At 37.3% G+C, this 20,668-nt stretch overlaps 2 protein-coding genes across 2 annotated transcripts in view; one reads left to right on the top strand and one right to left on the bottom strand.

Moving 5' to 3' along the window:
* The window catches only part of LOC127429758 (uncharacterized), a 246,816-nt gene that overhangs the window by 39,477 nt on the left and 186,671 nt on the right, over nucleotides 1-20,668 (bottom strand). The window lies entirely within an intron of this gene.
* ubash3bb (ubiquitin associated and SH3 domain containing Bb) overlaps nucleotides 1-20,668 on the top strand; it is a 40,312-nt gene that overhangs the window by 5,246 nt on the left and 14,398 nt on the right. The window contains exons 2-10 of the mRNA XM_051678857.1: nucleotides 10,243-10,296; nucleotides 10,504-10,690; nucleotides 17,414-17,612; nucleotides 18,241-18,410; nucleotides 18,536-18,744; nucleotides 19,563-19,707; nucleotides 19,915-20,035; nucleotides 20,127-20,249; nucleotides 20,344-20,436. Coding sequence (XP_051534817.1) covers nucleotides 10,243-10,296; nucleotides 10,504-10,690; nucleotides 17,414-17,612; nucleotides 18,241-18,410; nucleotides 18,536-18,744; nucleotides 19,563-19,707; nucleotides 19,915-20,035; nucleotides 20,127-20,249; nucleotides 20,344-20,436 — 1,301 coding nt within the window. The remainder of the gene's footprint in view (nucleotides 1-10,242; nucleotides 10,297-10,503; nucleotides 10,691-17,413; nucleotides 17,613-18,240; nucleotides 18,411-18,535; nucleotides 18,745-19,562; nucleotides 19,708-19,914; nucleotides 20,036-20,126; nucleotides 20,250-20,343; nucleotides 20,437-20,668) is intronic.

The following is a 20,668-nucleotide window of genomic DNA, read 5'->3' as shown; positions in this document are numbered from 1 at the left end:
TCAATCGAATTTTTTTCTTCTTTCCTCTTTGGCTCAGCTCCCTTAGTGGCTGATGGGATAAAGGAAACAGATGTAGGCCAGCACACTAGCATCAATAGAGACAGTGACTCTCCTCCACTGCTGAAAAAAAAAAAAAAAAACATTCATTCTGCAGACACAGCATTCAGACAAGAGTGCGATCCACAAAGGCTGTTGTTTAAAAGGTCTACTCTTCTATTCCCCAATCAACTCCTCCACTGTTTATAAGGGACTTGTTGTATCAGAGTGTGGTGGTGTGTGTGTCTCTCAGTTGTGAGTCCACCATCTGTGTTGGTTGTGCGCTTGCCAGAATAAGAGCTGTGTGTCCTTCCACCCTCCTGCTGTAGCATTACCTCTGACTGAAGCTCTGGAAAATACATGAGGAAACAGCTTCATCCTTTGCCACCATGTTGATGTTTGTTTAGGAAAAGTGTTGTGGCTTATTTAAGGCTGTGTGCTACTGTGTTAAAGATGTAGTTGAACCAGAAATGAAAATTCTGTCATTATTTAGTCACCCTCAGTTTGTTCCAAACCCCTATGACTTTCTTCTGTGGAACACAATTGGTTCTTGCAACATGATGACATGATGTTTGGTCATGAGACACGCAAGAACAATTAAGGTTTGATGTTATACATAGCCGCCATATTGGATTTCAGTTCTGTTTATGGACTTTATTAATGATTTGATTTGATTTGAGATTAAAAAACGATTTAAATTTCAGTCTGTTCATCATACAAAGTGATTGTATGGATTCAGAAGACTTGGTATATGACACACAAGTTGCATGGACAATTTTAGGTGCTTTATTAAGCATTAAAATGAGTCCTTATGTACTGCCATCGAATTGAATTCAGCCAACCAGACATTCATTCAATTATTTTGTGTTCGGCAAAAGACAGAGAGTCATTTGGGTTTGGAACACATGAGGGTGAGTAAATCATGACAGAATTTTCATTTTTGGGTGAACTATTCCTTTAAGATTACTATCTAATTCTTATATTCTCATACGCAGGCAGTGAATGTGTTGCATAGCCTAAATTAGTCAAATGATTAATCTGACTAATAGTAATGGAATTGTATTTATTTATTTAAATACATTTCAGGTTTATCTAAGGTTTCCTTGATTGCTAAAAAGTAAAATTCTGTCATCATTTACTCAACCTTTTGTCTTCTGAAACTCGCATGATCATCTGTCTTCTGTGGAGCACAAAAGGAATTATTTATAGCAGAATGTTCAAGTTGCTCTTTTCCATCCAGTGAAAGTGAATGGTAACCATGCAGCCTGATCTTATGAAATTTACCAGACCATGGCAACATTTTTGTAAGCCAGAATTATGTACTGTATCACACATTTGGTGTTAGGATGATTCTAAGGGCCCTGGACAGAAAGGAGGTCCAGCAGAACCCCCAAGACTTTTTCTGCATAATTTTGTTATAAATGGCCACTTTGCACTGGTTAGCTAAAATGAAGACTGCGCTTAAGGCCTGGGTATTCTTCATTTTTGCGTGTTCCGGTTCGGCTCGTGCCTGGCTGACCGCATTGCCTTTGTGAGTATACTCTTTTGACCGCGAGCGACTGGATTATGACGAAATTTACGTCATGCAACGCGGACACACGAAGTACACTCTTGTTTTTCCTGAAAATAAAAGATAATCTGTGAGGAATCCCCCTTAAGATGTTTAGTGGTTTATCCCAAAAGTGCTTTTTAAGCGTTAAATGCGCTTCCCATCTGTACAGTGTGTGGCGCGTCACAAACCAGGCTAAAGTGCTGTACAGACCACAAAATCTGAATTAAACCGAGAATTTTGTACTTTGAATATGCTATGGTGAATGTTACACAACTCATAAAGTCAGATAGACCCGACATTTTAAACAGCGCTGACGAGGAAAAGATGAGAAAACAATGTGTGCCATTACTGTAGTAAGATCAACTGTAACAGGCATGATTTGACAGAAATGTTATAGTTTCATATTAAAACTATAAAAGGGTAAGGAGAAGTCTACATAGTTTTATTATAACAAAGGTTTAAATTATAGATACTAAACAAAATGTTATAGTTTGTTTTATTTTTGTTTTATTGTTATTTGTTAAATTACAACCTTATGTACTCTATATTGCATATGACACTATATTTCTATAATAATCTACAATCAATGTATTACAAAAACAGTACCTGTGTTAAATGATTGAGTATCATAGGAAATACACATGGGTTAGCCTATATATGACCCACATATGCATTCTTGGGGTTGTCATGGAAATTATTTTATCATAAAAAAAGACAAACATGACAGAAGACACCTTAATTGAGGAATACCTGAAGTGGCAGATGAAAAGACCACTTTATGTAAAAATTATGTCTTAAAACTAGATGCTGAGTCATTTTTTTATCTATTTTTTACTCCAATATGTGTCCTAGGATTGAATCAACATTTAAAACATAAAACTTTCAATATTTCTATTAGAAAAACAGTCACTAAACTCACTAAAATGACATTCATTTACTGTACAGTTGTTTCTAGTAAATGCATTATTTTTATGAATTTTTCAATCTCAAATTTGTTTCTTATTGAATGTGCAATCATGATTATGTTCACGTTTATTATTAATGATGATAACTTTTAATGAAAAAAAAAAGGTATGGATGCAGTAAGATGGGGGTCCAGAGACTTACAGTGCCCCTGACCATAGAAGGTAATTACACTGGAATAAGTGTGTAAATGTAGGTGGGTCTGTAATACAAGTGTTAAAATGTATTGTCTTTCAAATAATGCATTGTAGTTAAAGCGTTTCGACATCATTACACTGCAGTGTGAGTAAAAGAGCGAAAAATTAGTGTTTATGAAGTCATAATCATCCGTTGTACTTGTGATTTGTGTGACAGTGAATGAAACTAACAATTGTTGTAATGCCTCAAGTGTTAATTTTTACCAGGAAACTGCAACAAAACGTAGAAAGTGGCATGTAAAAGTCAGTTTTGTTACAGGAACATTCATTCTATGAGAGGTTGTAACCATGGCTGTCAAGGTAAGTTTTCCATGTATAGTTAAAATTTCAGTGTGCTCCTCACACAAAGCTATCAAATGGCTTTAGACAACTTGGAATGTAGTGCATAAGTTGTATGGACTATTTTATGATGTTTTTATGGTGCTTTGTTGTACTTTACGGAGCTTGATAGCCCCTGGTCACCATCCACTATGGCTATATGGAAAAGAGCAGCTTGGATATTATGCTGAACTTCTCCTTTGCAGATACACAGAAGAAAGTCATACAGGTTTGGAACGACATGGTCAGTAAATGATGACAGAATGTTTATTTGTGAGTGAACTATCCTTTTAAAAAAATGATTAAATTATTATCAAAAACTAAAAGTTTCTTTGTTTCCACTGTGAACAGTTTTTTCTTGATGTTGTGATGATTGTAATCTGCCCTAAATATTAAAGTGTGACTAAAGTGTAATTACTGTATCCATTCATCCATTCATATCCACTCTATGCACATGAGGTCACTGAACTGTAGCAGCTTTGCAGGTGTTTACTGTTCATCATGAGAAGATGTTATTCTGATCCATCTTTTTTGTAGTCCCTTGTAGTTGTAGATATATTAAATCATTCTGTACAATTTGTCCTTTATTTTCTCTTGTTATGGCAGTATAGTGCACTCCGTGTTTAGAGATAGAGGAGGAGAAGCCCATTATTTGGCATCAGAGAAGTGTGCCAAATGTCATTTGGATGAAATGGCACTTAAGTTCATAGGTTACTATTCTTGGTTGACATTTAATTAAGAAACATGCAATTTATTTTTAAATGATAAGTTTTGACAGGATTGTTGGTTGTAGGTTTCGTTGAAGGCGGTTGTTGCCCAATATGTGCCTCAGCTTAATCTCATAATGTCCAGTTTGTTTTTGATCCATGATAGCATTTTTATTTCTCATTCATTTGGGCTGTTGTTGATTTACAGTATACTGTATATTTAGATAGGATTATTATTTCAGCCTATTGTAAGATCTTATAAGATCTTAAATTCAGGAAGGATCTTATTTTATTATAAGATCTTACATTTAGGAAGTATGAAGGTTTTAAGTCATGATGTATCATTGTTTTTGTCCTGCCTGATACTTTTACAGCTAACCCTGCCCCTAAAATGTTTAACATGGTCATGGAGTAAATCAGGCAGTTTCTGGTGGTTGTTCATTGGTTCACTGATGATTTCATTTAGAGGAATTCTATGTCAGCAAACTTAATATAAACTTAAATATTGTATTGAGTACTTGAGGAGAAAACTTTTATATATATATATATTTGTTGCTGATACAATATTATAAGTTCTCTACTGTCTTTAAATCTAAAGATCTCTTTCAATATGCTTTGAAAACTGTGTTAAAATAGAATTACTTTCTAATATGATTTCCTTCCAGTCTGTTCCTCACACCCTACTTCCTTTTTGCCCCTTCTTTCACCTCAACCCTTTTCTTTAAATTATATAAAAGTGTGGTTTGATATAAAAATACAATACAATGTTATTATTTGTATTATATTTGAAACAAATCTATAAATGTATTACTATTGAGGAGTCCTCAAGTGTTAATCAAAACACATCTCGATCAACTGATATGAGCTGAGTGCCAATAGTGCAGCACTTAAGTAGTTATTCGTCCAACAGAGACATTAGTTATCTCCATGTAGAAAGAAGTTGTTGGAAGTGTTATAATGGATTGCAATGACTCTCTCTAGCTTCTTGGGAAAGGAGCAGGCTGAACGGAAGGTCTGTAAACAGGAAATTTAAGGATGCAGGGGTCTGAGATGTGGGATTTCCCCAAGAGCAGAGTGGAAGGTGTGTTCACGCCTGTTTGGTCAGCTGTGTGACTATATAAAAAGACACTTTGTGGAAGTTATGAGGAGTGATTTGTCAAAAGATACCAGTTTGATGCATCATTAAAGTGGAATTAAAAAATGGTACAGAATTTATAGAACCACAATGCAGTTTATCTTAATTGTGTTAAGTAAATCTTAAAGCTGGAGTATGTAATTTCTGCGACACTAGCGCAACCGAATGGAATTGCAAAAATATACAATGTTTTCAAAACAGATTTCTGAATACGCCCCTTGTCTGCTGTTGTTCAAACCATAAGATAGTCCTGCCCCAACTCACACCATTTGTTGAGTAACGTTGTTGGGGCAGGTCTAAGTGGGTCGCTCTAAACAAACGCAGAAATTATACAGTGCCACAGAGACAAAGCTTTTCCAGTTTTTTGAAAAAAATTACCTCTGAATGACTTATAGTTGTCTCTACATATTAAGCTGGGATAGAAGGAAGTATTTTTACACTGAAAAGTTACATACTTCAGCTTTAAAGGGATAATTCACCCAGAAATGAAAATTCTCTCATAATTTACTAATTGCCTCATGCCCAGATTTGTATGACTTTCTTTCTTCTGCTGAAGAACAAACAAAGATTTTTAGAAGAATATCTCAGCTCTGTAGTTCCATTCAATGCAAGTGAATGGTGATCAGACCTTTGAATCTCCAAAAAGGACATAAAGGCAGGATAACAGTAATCCATATGACTCCAGTGGTTAAATGTATATCTTTTGAAGTGATATGATAGGTGTGGGTGAGAAACAGATAAATGTCTTCTCAGATCAAAGTACTTTTTACTATGAATGATCCTCCATGCCCAGTAGGTGGTGAAATGCACAAATAATGTGAATTGCCTAAAACAAATGAAGAATGTATATGTGGAGATTTACAGTATAAAAAAAGGACTTAACTATTGATCTGTTTCTCTCCTACACCTATATTATCAATTCAGAAGACATGGATTTAAGCACTGTTAATTACTTATATGCTGCCTTTATGTGCTTTTTGGGCTTCAACATTTTGGTCAGCATTCACTTGTATTGTGAGAACCAACAGAGCTTAAATATTCTTTTAAAAATCTTTGTTTGTGTTCAGCAGAAAAAAGTAAGTCATACACATCTGGGAAGGTGCCAGGGTAAGTAAATGATGAAAGAATTTTCCTTTTTGGGTGAACTATCCCTTTAACCTGAAAGGTAAATCTTGGTAAACTTTACATGTTGTTGCTACATGCTTTTGGCATTTCTCAAAAGCTTTATCAAGACACTGTAAATATCCAGATATTATCTCCTTTTAAATCATATCACAAAGGGTTTGCTCTTGTGGTCAAATTATTGATTATACTCAATCTAAGGTTGTTTGGTCTATTTTAAATATATATAAATAGTCTCAAAAACAAAATGATCCGCACTCCCTTTTTCGCAATTTCTTTACATTTATTTTATGTCTCACAGACCAGGAGATTGGATATTTCTATCCATTTATAATTGAACTATATACAGTATGTATAGTCAAATAAGAGAGGAAGAGTTTGCTGATCACAGCTTTCCATATGAACAGTCATAATTAATTAATAAGCATATGTGTCACTGGAATTTGTAAAGATTCACCCCCACTGAATCTTCAGCAAAATGAACATGAGTAATGCGGGGTAGCAAATAGGAAATAGCTTGTAATGCATAAAAAGGGACAACATAAAAGACCTGAAAGGCTGTGAGTGAGGTGTGTGTGTGGGCGGTTATTAATTTCTTCTATCTTGATTTAAGATGCATATTTGTTTTTCTGATTGGAAAATATGACTTCAAGTATTAAGGCCTATTTTAAACTTTGATGGGTGGATGTTTTCGCACCATGCTTCATGCTTAATATGCATGTTGTTAATATTTATTGGTGTCAAAAGCTTTTTCCATGAAGTTAGATTGCCGTGAAATAGGATTTGTGCTGTAACAGTGCACTATGCATAGGGATGTTTGCAGTTTGCATGCCATTTAAGGCTTGTTACCCCAGTAGCAGATTTGTGATCGGGTCTCACTGTGTGTAGAAGAGTGAGATGAATTGATCTTGGCTGCTTTATTATAAAAAAGTCAGATGTTGTCTAAACATTTGTGTAAGCCTCCTGTGAACAGTTTGAATATTAAGTGTATTGTATGTTAGATTAAAAGCTTTATAGTTAAATACGTTAGAGCATCTGCTGAGATACTCAAATTAATTTTACAACAAAAAGATTCTATTACACTGTTGTTTAAAATATGAGACACCTGCTTCAAAATAAAGACTAAAGTTGTTTGCTGGCCTGTGTGCATCTTGCAACATTTTTCTTTAACCTTCACTTAGCTCAGGGAACTTTTGAACTGATAAGTATGTTATTAACCCTCATTTATTAGCATGTTATCAAATGTGGTGAGCCATATATTTGCTCCTGTTTATTAACAAGCTTTTATTCTAAGAGAGCAGCCAGTCGGGTTCACAGCGAAAAAATATACAGACTGACCGTTGTCCACAAACTAAACCATGCCCTTTAGTAAATGCTTTCCTGTTAGAGGCAGTTGAAGAAAAAAGCTCAGGGGAAGTCCTATTATATTCTGAGGTTTCGCTTCTTTGGTATTAGTTGAAATGATGCTAAAGAGGTCTTATGATGACCTGCTCAAACAGGCTGTGGGTCCCACACACTCAGCAATCCCATGTAACTGCAGTTATATTCTCACATTTATGTGGTTTCAAAACAGAAACCATTTCACAATTCACTCTTTGTTTAATTGTGGAATGGAACAGTTATTTGGATGTGCAAATGCTGTTTAATTTGCTACCTCTTCCTCAAGTGTCATCTGGTTCTCAGTGTAGTTTCTGAGAGAAATGGAAACTTTAAGGTGATACTGTACCTGAGGACAGAGGCACAGATCTGAATACATTCTGCTTGTTTTTGTTGTTGTTTTTTTTGGCTTCTGGTGTGGCATATTTCCTTGATGAAAAAGTTCAAGGGGCTACACACATTTTCTCATTATTGAGCATGCTCAAGCATGGAGAGGCCACATACCATCATACCAAAGCTAAAACAAGCATACAGTAAAAGGGAAATTGTATCTATGCAAAGCATTAATAAAGGAATGTTCCAGTTTAAGTACAATTTAAGCTCAAGCAACTGCATTTGTGGCATATTGTTGACTGCCACAGAAAATTATTATACAAAATCGTACCGAATTTGTAAAAAAAAAATTAAATAAAAGCAAAAATCATGATTACAGTTATGTAAGTGATTGGGGTAATAAATTGGGTCCATAAATGTTAAAACACACACTATATTAAAAGTTTAGCCACAAGACGCAAACATAAATTTAACATGATAACATAAGACGTTTGTTCTACATGATTTTACTGTGATAAAATCACTTATTTGGATTACAGGGTTTTATTGGCATCTTTGTGTGATGTCGTAATGACAAGAAGTTGTAATATTGGATGTAACTGTACAAAGAGAAGGTTAGTATGTGGTTTTGTCACTCTAAATTCATGTTAACTCGTGTCAAGTTTATGTATTGTGGCTGTACTTTTGAAACAGTGTATATTTTAACATTATGGACTGGCCCCAGTCGCTCTGAAATTAGTATGTGGTAATCAACATTACGTGTGCAGCAGGCTAAAGATGATAGGAATGGAAAGCCCTTGTTCTGGTGTCATTATTAAGCCTTTCTGTAATCTCTGAATTCACGCTTGTGTATATAAAAGGGAAAGCTATTTCCGCACAACTTTGTGTTTTTGGTTTCTGTTTTCTGAATTTTTAGATTGATTCTTTTTCAGAGACTTTTTCATCTTAAAAAGCTTCACACTTTTTTCTCCCCAATTTTGGAATGCCCAATTCACAATGCGCTCTAAGTCCTCATGGTGGCGTAGTGACTCGCCTCAATCCGGGTGGTGGAGGACGAATCTCAGTTGCCTCCGCATCTGAGACCGTCAATCCGTGCATCTTATCACGTGGCTTGTTACCGCGGAGACATAGCGCGTGTGGAGGCTTCATGCTATTCTCAGCGGCATCCACGTACAACTCACCACGTGCCCCACTGAGAGCGAACCACATTATAGCGACCACGAGGAGGTTACCCCATGTGACTCTACCCTCCCTAGCAACCGGGCCAATTTGGTTGCTTAGGAGACCTGGCTGGAGTCACTCAGCACGCCCTGGATTCGAACTTGCCACTGCAGGGCTGGTAGTCAGCGTCTTTACTCGCTGAGCTACCCAGGCCCCAAAGCTTCACTCTTTTACAGTTTGTTTTTTTCACCATTCAGTAAACCACTACAATGAGTAGTTCAATAAAGGCTACTTTGCAGTTTAGTTTCATTACTTTAGTTTTACTTTGTAATGTTTGATGTGTTTGTTCATGTATTCCATGTCTTTTATTTTGAAAGTTTAATTCCTGTTTCATGTCATGTGGTCCCCTGGTCATGTGATTTCATGTTTCCCTCCATGTTCATGTGTCTTGTTTTCACTGGTTTATTGTCTTGTTATCTTGTTTAAAGTTCTTAGTGTTCATTGGTTATCTTTGTCATGTGTTCTCCCGTGTCCAAGTATTTAACCGTCATGTTTGCCATTGTCCAATGTCAGGTATTGTGAATGTAACTTTGATGGATAGTTCAAGTTTATGTCAAGTCAAGTTTATGTCAAGTTAAGTTCATGTTTATGTTTTATTCACGTTTGTAGTTAGGGTTTCTGGATATCACTTTTGTTAATAAAATTGCACTTGGGTTCTTCACTCCATCGTCATCATCTTTGTCATTGCCAGCACCAGCCGATGTTACATACTTCTTGTAGTCAAAAATGTTAAAGCTACTGTACAAACTTGATTTATGCTGAAAAACAGAGCAAGAGACACTGTAGCGTGAGAGAAGTGTGATGTTCACCTCACCCACGCAGCATATCAGTTCCTTCAGTGGCTCATAGACACACATTAGAGATCATCTCCTTTTACACATCTTCTCCACTGTTACAGACCTCAAAACATGGCGTAATATAGTGTGAGCACATAGTCACACAGATAAAAAACACATGGTACACCAGAGAATTGAGAAGTGCATCTTGGCTCGGTTGTGCAACCACTCGGAGGGGCCTGCAAAGCACCACAGCACGCTCAAGATGATCATCATTGCCATATTCTTGAAACTTTCCATTGAAGCTTATGTCACAAATGTGATTACTGATGACTGTAAATTGGTTATAGAAATAACAAGAGCAAAATCGCCATATTTAAGGCAAATACCCAATTACTTTCTTTTATTTGTTTTCAAACTGATCTTGTATGTGTGGCTGATTCTTTGATCACCATTTTGCAAAGTTTGTAGCTACTGGTAATTCTGAGATGTAATGTCATTACAGATTAAAAGCTCTGGCAGCAACTGGAGGCAGAAGTGTTCAGCTAGCGTGCGACTGGTGAGCTTTCTTAACTATGAAAAAAGTTAAATTTTGTTGTGCACCCACACAATTACTCTGCTTCAGTGGGCACTTATTAAAGGATGTTAATGCCCTCTAGTGGTTTCTTTGATTCATTTTTTTAATCAAGTTGGTTGTATAGAACCTGCAGAATTACAAATGCTTAAAGTGTGTTTTATGATTATCTGCATGTGTTGATTTTCATAGGCTTTTCTCCCATTTGGATGACCCTTTCCTTGACGACCCTTTACCTAGAGAGTATGTGCTGTATCTGCGCCCCAGTGGTCCTTTACAAAACCAACTTTCCCATTTCTGGCATCAGTCTCGCTTGACCTGTGGCAAGAACAAAGCTCACAATATCTTTCCACATATCACACTTTGCCAGTTCTTTATGGTGAGCCACAACTGCTGATTTAATCACGACTACTGATCACTGGGCAAAACTTTACAACAAGGTTGTATTCATATACATTAGTTAAAGCATTAGGTAGCTATCATAAACTTACAATAAACAATTGATTTTTACAGCATTTATTAATCATTTTGAATGCAAATTTATAGATATACAATTGTTTATTCATGTTAGCTCAAAATGCATGAGTATATGTATATGAACAGTATATACTGTATGTATACATGTATGTATAAATGTATATGTATACATAGTATTTGAGTATATGTACAGTTGCAATCAAAATTATTCAACCCCCCCCTGACCAGCAATACATTCTGGTGATGTGGATTAAAACACATCAACTAAAACCTCAGTAAACATTCAAAGTAAGTTTTTAATACACATTTGAGTGATTTTGAGAACAAAGAGTTCAGTTTACCCAAATTTTAAAATAAAAAATAACTAATTCTCTCCACAAATGTCATGTCAAAAATATTCAACCCCCAAAGTCAATCATTTGTGGAACACCCTTTATCCTTAATAACAGCAAATAAATGTTTCAGATAAGTGTTCTCAGGCTTCGGACACCTCTCTATTAGAATTTTTACACATTTCTCATGAGCAAAAGCTTCCAGCTCATTGCCATTCTTTGGTTTCTGTGCTGCCACTACTTCCTTGAAATCCCAACAAAGGTTTGCAATGGGATTTTAATGATGGACTGAAAGGGCCATTTAAGGACATTCATGACCTATCCCTGAACCAGATTTTGGACAACTTGGATGTATCCTTGGTGTTATTGTCTTGCTGGAAAGTCCAGTGATCACCGAGCTTCAATTTACACAGTGAAGGCATCACATTTTTCATGCCAAAATGGCCTGATACCTGAAAGAATACATGAAGTCAGTCACATAGTCAGGATAGCTGTTTCCTGCAGCCGCAAAACACCCCCATAACAGGATTGACCCACCTCCATGCTTGACTGTGGGGATGGTGTCATTCTTGTCATTACCTTGTCATCTTACTCCAGACATACTGCTGTCCCATGGGTCTAAAACTCATTTTCAGTTTAGTGTCATACATCTATAAAACCTTCTTCCAGGACTCCACAGGTCTTTCTTAATTACTTATTGAATATTCAAGTCAACTGGAGTCAACATTTCCCTTGGTGAAGTTTTGCTTTCTTCCACACCCCAAGAAGGTTGCTGTTGTACCATATTTAAAAATGTATGAATGGTGCTGCCAACTTTGTCTACTGGAAATTGAAGTGCCTTGGAAATGTACTTTTAGCCATGACCTTTCTTGTGTAATGAAATAATCTCCTCTATTAGCTTTTGAGAATATTACTTAATTTTTTTTTATTTTTTTATGATTAACATTTTTATTTATTAAAACACAAAAAAACAAAACATATTTATAAATACACAAAATCAACTTTTAACACCAAAACGAAGCCTGAGTGCCCAAGACATCACATACAAAATTCTGAATTCTCAACCAAAACCCTTGGATCTTGAAGCACCTCCAAAAAACATGGGTTATATCTCCATCCTCCGATTGGCATCGCCAGCATGTAGGTGTGTCTTTAAGACCAAGCCTATACAGTCTAGAGGGGGTCCAATAGAATTTATGTAAAATCTTGAACTGAATAAGGCGAACCCTTGCATCTCTAGATACAGACTTGATGTTTTTTCACAATCCTTCCTCCAATACCAAGTTTAAATCTTTCTCCCATAATCTCTTCAGAGAAGTTGAAGCTCCGTCCCCCAGACTCTGAATTAACAGGGAGTAATACACTGATGCCTCATGCCCTTTTCCAAAAGCAGTAATCACCTCTCCCAAAGCATCTGCCACTTTAGGGGGTGTGTGCTACTTCCAAAAACAGTACAGAGCAGGTGGTGCAGCTGTAAATACCTATAAAACTGAGATCTGGGAATTCCAAAATGATGACCCAAATTCTCAAAAGATCTCAACACTCCACTCTCATACAGGTCGCCGAGTGTAGTAACCCCCCCTCACAATCCACTCTGATGAACAGAAAGGGGACTTGTTGATACATAATTTGGGGTTCAGCCATATGCTTGAGGCAACATTTAAATAAATTAAACACTTTAAACACTCAGAATTAAACACTTTGGCCACTCTTGTCCAAATCACGTGCAAATGTGAAATAACGGGGTGTGACTTAACTTCTCAGATTAGTTTGATAGAAAGGCTTTGCAGTGGTGAAATAGGAGCGAGGACTTCCTGTTCAATAGAAAACCAGGGAGGGGCTCTCTCAGGTGGAAGCGACCAGTGGGCCAAATATCTGAGACCGAATGCGTAATAATAAAACAAAATCTTGGGTAGGCCTAGCCCACCTTTGTCAATCAGCCTATGTAATTTATTGAAATGTAGTCTGGGACGTTTACCATTCCAAATGAAGGACTTCGCTATGCTATCAAATTGCTTGAAATAAGAGAGGGGGACATCTATAGGGAGAGATTGTAACAGGTAGTTGAATTTTGGAATACAATTCATTTTAATAACATGAACCTTCCCTATCATCGATAAACGTAATGAAGCCCACCTGTCCACATCGCTCAAAAACCTTTTTATTAAAGGGTCAAAATTAACTTGAACTAATTCAGACAAATTTGCTGGGAATAAAATACCCAAATACTTAATGCCCTGTTTGGGCCACTGGAAGGCGCCCAGCTGAAGGCCGAGCCAAAGCCTCGGATTTAGACCAATTGACTTTGTTTCCTGAGAGCTTGGAAAAGGAATGAATAATTCTGTGGAGGCAAGGCATAGATCTAGTAGGGTCAGAGACGAAGCAGAAGCTTATGCGCCACACCTCCCGCCATCACCCCTGGAAAATCCTCCTCCTTTCTTATCGCGGCTGCTAATTGTTCCAGGGCAAGACAGAACAATAATGTGGTAAGAGGACAACCCTGCCGAGTGCCCCTATTCAGAGTAAAATAATCTGAAATTAATCTGTTTGTTTGTTCCGCTGCTACAGGGTGTCTATAAAGTAACTTAATCCAACCAATAAATGTACTCCCGAACCCATACATTTCCAAAATCTTAAAAAGATAATCCCATTCTACCATATCAAATGCCTTTTCAGCATCAAGTGAGATGGCAGCGACCGGAGACTGATCATTCGCTACTGACCACATGATATTGATGAAATGCCTAATATTATCAGAAGAGCTGTGGCCCTGAATAAACCCCACCTGATCTATATGTATAAGAGATGTCATAACTTTGCTTAATCGGTTAGCCAAAAGTTTTGACAATATTTTTACATCTAGCTGGATCAGGGAAATTGGACGGTAACTCTTACACTCGCTTGGATCTTTGTTCTTTTTAAGAATCAGACTGATCCGGGCTTGTGTCATGGTTGGGGGAAACTTCCCATTCTTTAATGATTCCGTATAAACTTCTAACAAAAGTAGAGCCAGTTCTGTAGCATAAGATCTAATAAATTCAGCGGAAAAGCCATCTGGCCCCGGACCCTTGCATGTAGTTAGGGTCTTAATTACCTCGTCAAGCTCCTCCAAGCTTATCTCAGAATCAAGATAATTTTTTTGTTCAGTCATCAATTTAGGGAGATCTAATGGTTACACAAAGTTCCTAATATCTTCATCAGTAGACGAAGACGTGGAACTATAAAGATCAAGATAGAATTCTTTAAAAGCATTATTAATATCAATGGCTGAGGTAAATATTTCACCACCAGCAGATTTCAATGAGGGAATGGTAGAAAAAGACTCTCAATTTTATATATCTAGCCAGAAGTTTTCCTGCTTTGTCACCCGACTCAATATATGACTGTCTTGCCCTGAATAACCAAAACTCCACCTTCCATGACAAAATAGTATTATAGCTGTATTTCAATCGAGTCAATTCTCTGAGGCCATCAGACGACATTCGGTGTTTAAGCTCTGCCTCGGCACTTTTAATATTCTCTTCCAACTCCATGAGTTCTCGTGCTTTGGATTTTTTGGTGAATGAGGCATACTGTATGATCCGACCCCTAAGAACTGCCTTAAGTGCCTCCCAAGCCACATCCACAGAGGATACTGAGGACCAATTGGTCTCCATATAGACACTGATTTCAGCCTTTAACATTTGTTGGAATTCAGGATTTTGCAAAAGGGATACATTAAAGCGCCAACTATATGATTTCTTTTTCTCCGTATGTGGCAACAACTCTAAACTCTCTGAGACCAAGATGTTTCCAATTGAGCAATCAACAACAGATGAAATGAGAGATTTAGATATAAAAAATATATATATTCTAGAATAAATCTTATGGACTGTTGAAAAAATATGTGTAATCCCTACCAGATGGGTTAAAAAGGCTTGCAACTTCCCTTCAAGATCTATAAAAAAGCCCTGATCATCAGCATTAGGTGCATAGATATTAGCCAAAATCATCCTTTGCCCCTGAATTTCAACTAAAACAATAATGACTCTTCCTAATTTAGCTTTAATCTGTTTTAGACATTTGAATTGTAGATGTTTATCAGTATAATGACTCCCCTGCTCTTACTTGAGCCAGCACTAAAGAAAACATGTCCACCCCATATCTTCCCAAATTTTTCAGCTTCCTGCGGGGAAAGATGCGTTTTTTGAAGAAACACTATATCATATTTTTTTACACTTAAAAGAAATCCTTTTTTTCCTTCTCTTCCTTCTTTTTATGGGGTGCCCCAACCCATACACATTCCATGTGGAGAGAGATAAGCTACTCATAATAACATTTGACATATTGATAAAATAAAATTAATTAATTGTGTCAAAAACAAGATTATACAGACCACATTCCCCATTAGTGCAACAATCAAACCCTGAACTTCCCCCCAAACAAAACAAACATAAAAAAGAAAAACGTGCGCATTAACCCCGCGCACTGGCGTCAATCCCTCTAAACTCAAAAGGTCCATGTACGCCTACGAGAACCCCCGTGGCAACTTTGCCATCGGATTGCTCAAGTCCGGTGCTTCTGTACAAATTTTGTGAGGCAAAATTACATAACAGAAAATACTTTGTAAAACAAACCCCAGCCAACAGGCAGAGTAAACACAAAGAACTTGTAGATTCATTCACAGAACTGTCTTGAAGGTGTGTTCCTCCACAAAACTAATTCCAGCTGATATAAAGCCGTTCAGTTTCCTCAAACAGACAAACAATTGTTCAGTGAGTCGGCTGTTATGAGTGCAGCAGTTGACGTAATCATTCTAATGTCCCTTAAAAATACTCCACAAAAACAAACTCCAGCCAACAGGAGGCATAAGCACAAAGAGCTAACAGATCCATCCACAACTGTCCCAAAGAAGTGTTATTCCACAAAACAAACTCCAGCCGCTAGGCGGAACCAGCATGAAAAGAAAAAAAATAGGCATTTTGAGCGAGCGAGGCATTTTGAGCGAGTCAAATTCACTCGGAGGCCGCGTAAAAAAAAAAAATACACCATGACTTAGTCCGCCAGCTTTACAAAAGACGTCCTTTATGTGAGCATGTAGATATTTTGCGGTCATCCATAGTGTCCATTCTCAATCTGGCCGGGAACTTCAGTGTAAAAAATTATCTTATGTCAATGCAAATGTTTCTTGAAGGAAGTGTCATTCCACAAAACAAACTCCAGCTGCTAGGCGAAGCCAACGCCCAGTTTCCTCAGACAATCGAGTGTATGTTCCAAGTCTGTTTTGGACATGGGCAGATTAGCGGATAATTCCCTTTCCGATGACTCCAAATAATCGATTAGTTTCTCAACATCTGCGACTCTTGTGAACAACCCAGAGAATTTTGTTTCCATTGCCGTAATCGATCGACGTATTACAGTGAGATCCTCCAAGTCAGCAATAACCTTCGTCAGCATCACCGAGATGTTGGACAGTTGACGCTGAATATCTTCTCCCGACATGCCTTCCAACTCGAGTCCCTGGCTCGCAGTCCCGTCAGAGGCCTCAGCTTTAACACGTAAGTGTCTTTTAATGTCTCCAGAGTATGAGGATTTTGACTTCTTTGCCATGTTTACCTCAAAGAGCAAATATGTAATTGGATGTATCGAATCTTACCGGATTATAAAATGAAAATAATTAAAAAACTTGCTTGTGATTCACACGTCTGCTTCTCGCATGGCGTCACGTGTTCCTAATCAATATTACTTAATTTTAGGAAGATAAACAACACTCTTAACTACATATTTTAATATAATTATTCAAGTGTTTTATCCACTACATAATACACATCAGTGTTTGTACTGTACTACACATATCAATTTAGAGGTGAAACTCATGAAATGGCAGATAAAAGTTCAATTGAAGACACTACATTTTTCACTTCCCACTTCCCAGACACTCAGCCGGACCTTCTTTCTGAGCTTATGGACATGACGTAAAGACACAAGGACAAATTACATATGCCAGCGATTTTGCGCCAAATCCGTCCGGACAGCTCTAAATAAAAATTATTGTTGACTTTCCATACTAAATCAGGGTTAGACAATGACAGGGTTTTGAACATGGATTTGATGTGTACTCACTGAATAATAAACTTTTGTTTATTGTAACCAAAAAAATCTTACCTAGTGCAGCTTTAACTATAGCACTAACTATTTTTAATGGATACAACATTATTGTAAAGTGTTACCTAATTATGTTGATGTGCAATGACATGTTAATAGAAAAAGGGCAAGGATACATTTTTGCTTTTCTTCATTTGCATTATTTGTAGTGTCCAGACAATAAAGTGGTGGCTCTGTGTGAAGCTCTGCAGTCAGCTGTGAATCAGTGGAGAGGACGATTTCCCAGCCCTCTGCCCCTGGAGCTCTATACCTCCACCAACTTCATAGGCCTCTTTGTGGAGGAACAGGTGGCAGAGACGCTGAAAAAGTTTGCGGCTGACTTTGCGGTGGAGGCTGCCACTAAAGCTGGTGGGAAAGCATGATCAGAGCATTTTTTACAGATGGTGCTAGCATGCTTTTTTTTAATCAGCTCATTTTCCCTCTTGGTGTTTGGACTGGAATTTTCATAGATTAGTACTTTAATTTAAATCTAATGGATATTTTATCTGTTAAACCTTGTTCAAATTAAGATGAACTGCTACCTACTCATTGACCAAAATTTTGTACATTTGAAAAGGAATGATCATCAGTGTTGGGTAGTAACAGATCACTAGATTATGTAATTAGACTTCATTATATCTTAAAATGTGCATAATCAGATTAAGATTACATTTTTGATTACATTACCAATCAGCCAAAGATAACCTATTGTTTTACTCAGCAACTGACAAATAACTAGTTGCTGTTTGATTTTATGTGTAGTAATGTTACAATATAGAGGTACATTTTAAATGATTGAATAGATTTATCAAAACATGCAATGAGTAATCCAATAATAACAATTAAAATAATGATTACCTAAAATTGTAATCTAAAAGATTGTTACTGATTACAATTTGTCATGTAATATGTCATTAGTACAAGATTGCATTTCAGAAGTAATCTATTCTAACATATTTAGACGTGGTCATGATACAGGGTTTTCCTCATTTTATAGATGTTCATGTGGAACCCCATAAAAAGCAGCTTCATTTGACTCTAGCCTATCACTTTCCAACCAATCATTTTTCTTCCTTGGACAAGTTGGCAAAAGGGATTGATGTCCAATTAGGATGTGATTGGCTTGCTGCTGTCTTCTCACGGGACATACGATTTGTGAATCATGAGGTGAAGCCCATTTTCAACTTGCTGTCTTTTTTCATTTAGATGAAATGAAAATATAGTCTTTTGTTTTGCTTGTGCATTGTTGAAGTGCACTGTATAATGCAATCAAGCCTCTTTTTCATTTTCAGACTTTGCGAGTGATGTACCCCTACACTCCTCAGAATGATGATGAGTTGGAACTTGTGCCAGGAGACTTTATCTTCTCATCTACCGTGGAACAAACGAGCACTAGTGAGGGCTGGGTGTGTGGTACATCTCTGGGTACAGGCGTCTCTGGACTGCTGCCTGAGAACTATGTCAGCCCTGCTGATGAGTCTGACACATGGGTCTTCCATGGGTAAGCTCTCAAATGCTGTGATGTAGAAGATGATCAGTTCTCAGCAAGACTCAATGGAGTGCATTTGAAAGCAAGCATCACTGTTACAATTGCTCAAGTATTAAACTTCTTGTAACTCATCAAGTATTGTTCGTACTACTGACATGAATAATGAACTTATATTAAAGCATGGATTAAAGCTGTCTCTAGAGACCAGAATATCATAGAGACTTGGGGTTGGGCGCTTTTGACTTGGCAACAGCATAGCAACATTCTAAAAACATTCTAAAAAATAACACTCATAACACCTTAGCAACTGCAAAGCACCGCCCTTGCAACCACCCAGAACACCCTAGTATAATGGAGGCGTCTTTGGCATGGGCAAGCACAACTCACATTTTCTTCAGAAAATTTAGAAATCTCTAGATATCTTTTTAATCTCATTCACACATCCGTCTTAATGAGTGTTAATGCTGAGCTATGTACCTTTTTCTGTGTTAAAATACTTTCTCCTATCCCAGCCTAATATGCAGAGAACTATTAGGAAGCCATTCATAGCGTAATTTTCTCGAAATCTCTAAGCACTTTGTTTCTGGGTGCTATGAAACTTGCTCTTTTTGTTTTGAGCGACCCGCATGTTTTGAGGGACTAGCTCTTTGTTTAACCACTGGCAGAAGGGGGTAGTATTCAGAAAGCTTTTTTGAAAACAAAGTTTATTTGTGCAATTCCCTTTGGTGGTGCAGAAATTACATACTTCAGCTTTAATTGTTAATTGTTGATATTAAGTAACCAAAAAATGTTTTGCAATGCATTTAACTCTTCTCATGCTCCTTACACAGGTCGCAGTCCTTCTTTTGTACCTCTCCTCCAGAAAAGGGCTGCAAAGAGAGCAAGTCATTGGATGGGCTGCTCAACATTCGTTGTTTGGATAACTCAAAGCTGGGAGATTCTGCTATCTTGAGTGTAATTTGCCAACCTATGCAGGTGCCTTATTGGTCTAGGAATTACATTACAGCAATTAGCGTAACATTTCCAATATAACGTTTTGAGTAATGCATAAAAATTGGGGTTAAGTTATTAATGTTAAATTTAATTAATTTTTAATGTATTAATGTTCATTTTAGATGTATTTTTAAAACATTATGCCAATAAAAACCAAAAGCTCAAGCATTTTTGTGCTGTTGATGATAGGTGCTTCGGTCCAACATCATGTCTAGGCCTCCTAAAAGGACCCTGTTTGTATGTCGGCATGGAGAGAGAATGGATGTTGTGTTTGGAAAACACTGGTTCTCACAGTGTTCAGACTCTAAAGGTAATCTCAACTGACTGTCACTCAAAAATGGGTCATGGCTTCTCCCTTAAACAGTACAGTAAGTTTACAAAATCCATTTGTGTCTCTGTAGGCAGGTATGTGAGGAGTAACCTGAATATGCCTGCTGAACTACCTGCCTGGGGTGGAGCACAGAAGGACTATGATATGGATGCTCCAATCACAGTGGTTGGATCTACACAGGCCAGGATAGTGGGTGTGTTGTTTACTCAGTGTTTTGCTGTGTCCTGCAATTCAATATGTGAATTGTCTATCATGCTCTTTCTTATGTGAATCTGTCTGACTTCAAGGTGAGGCTCTGCTGGAAAGTAATACCACTATAGATTTTGTGTACTGCTCACCCAGCCTCCGCTGTGTCCAGACAGCTCATGAAATCCTCAAAGGTATGTACTGTAGTCAAGAACTCAGAACTTGTGTTTGAAATATGTAGGCAGCAGTGGAGCAATGGATGAAGACTCCACCTGAGTAAGCAAAGTGTTCCTACTGGGTTATCTATGAATGGATGGGGATAACAGTGTATCAGACGACTGATGGTTTGAATGATCATGCCTTTTGCCCTGACACTACATGCTGAAATGTGGTAACCTGTACTTGTTTCACAAGGATCTGTTTCTA

This window comes from Myxocyprinus asiaticus, chromosome 39 (genome assembly GCF_019703515.2).
Source record: "Myxocyprinus asiaticus isolate MX2 ecotype Aquarium Trade chromosome 39, UBuf_Myxa_2, whole genome shotgun sequence".
Classification (NCBI taxonomy): Eukaryota; Metazoa; Chordata; class Actinopteri; order Cypriniformes; family Catostomidae; genus Myxocyprinus; species Myxocyprinus asiaticus.
Note: the sequence above shows the minus strand (reverse complement) of the source record. Positions and strands in the feature narration are given on the sequence as shown.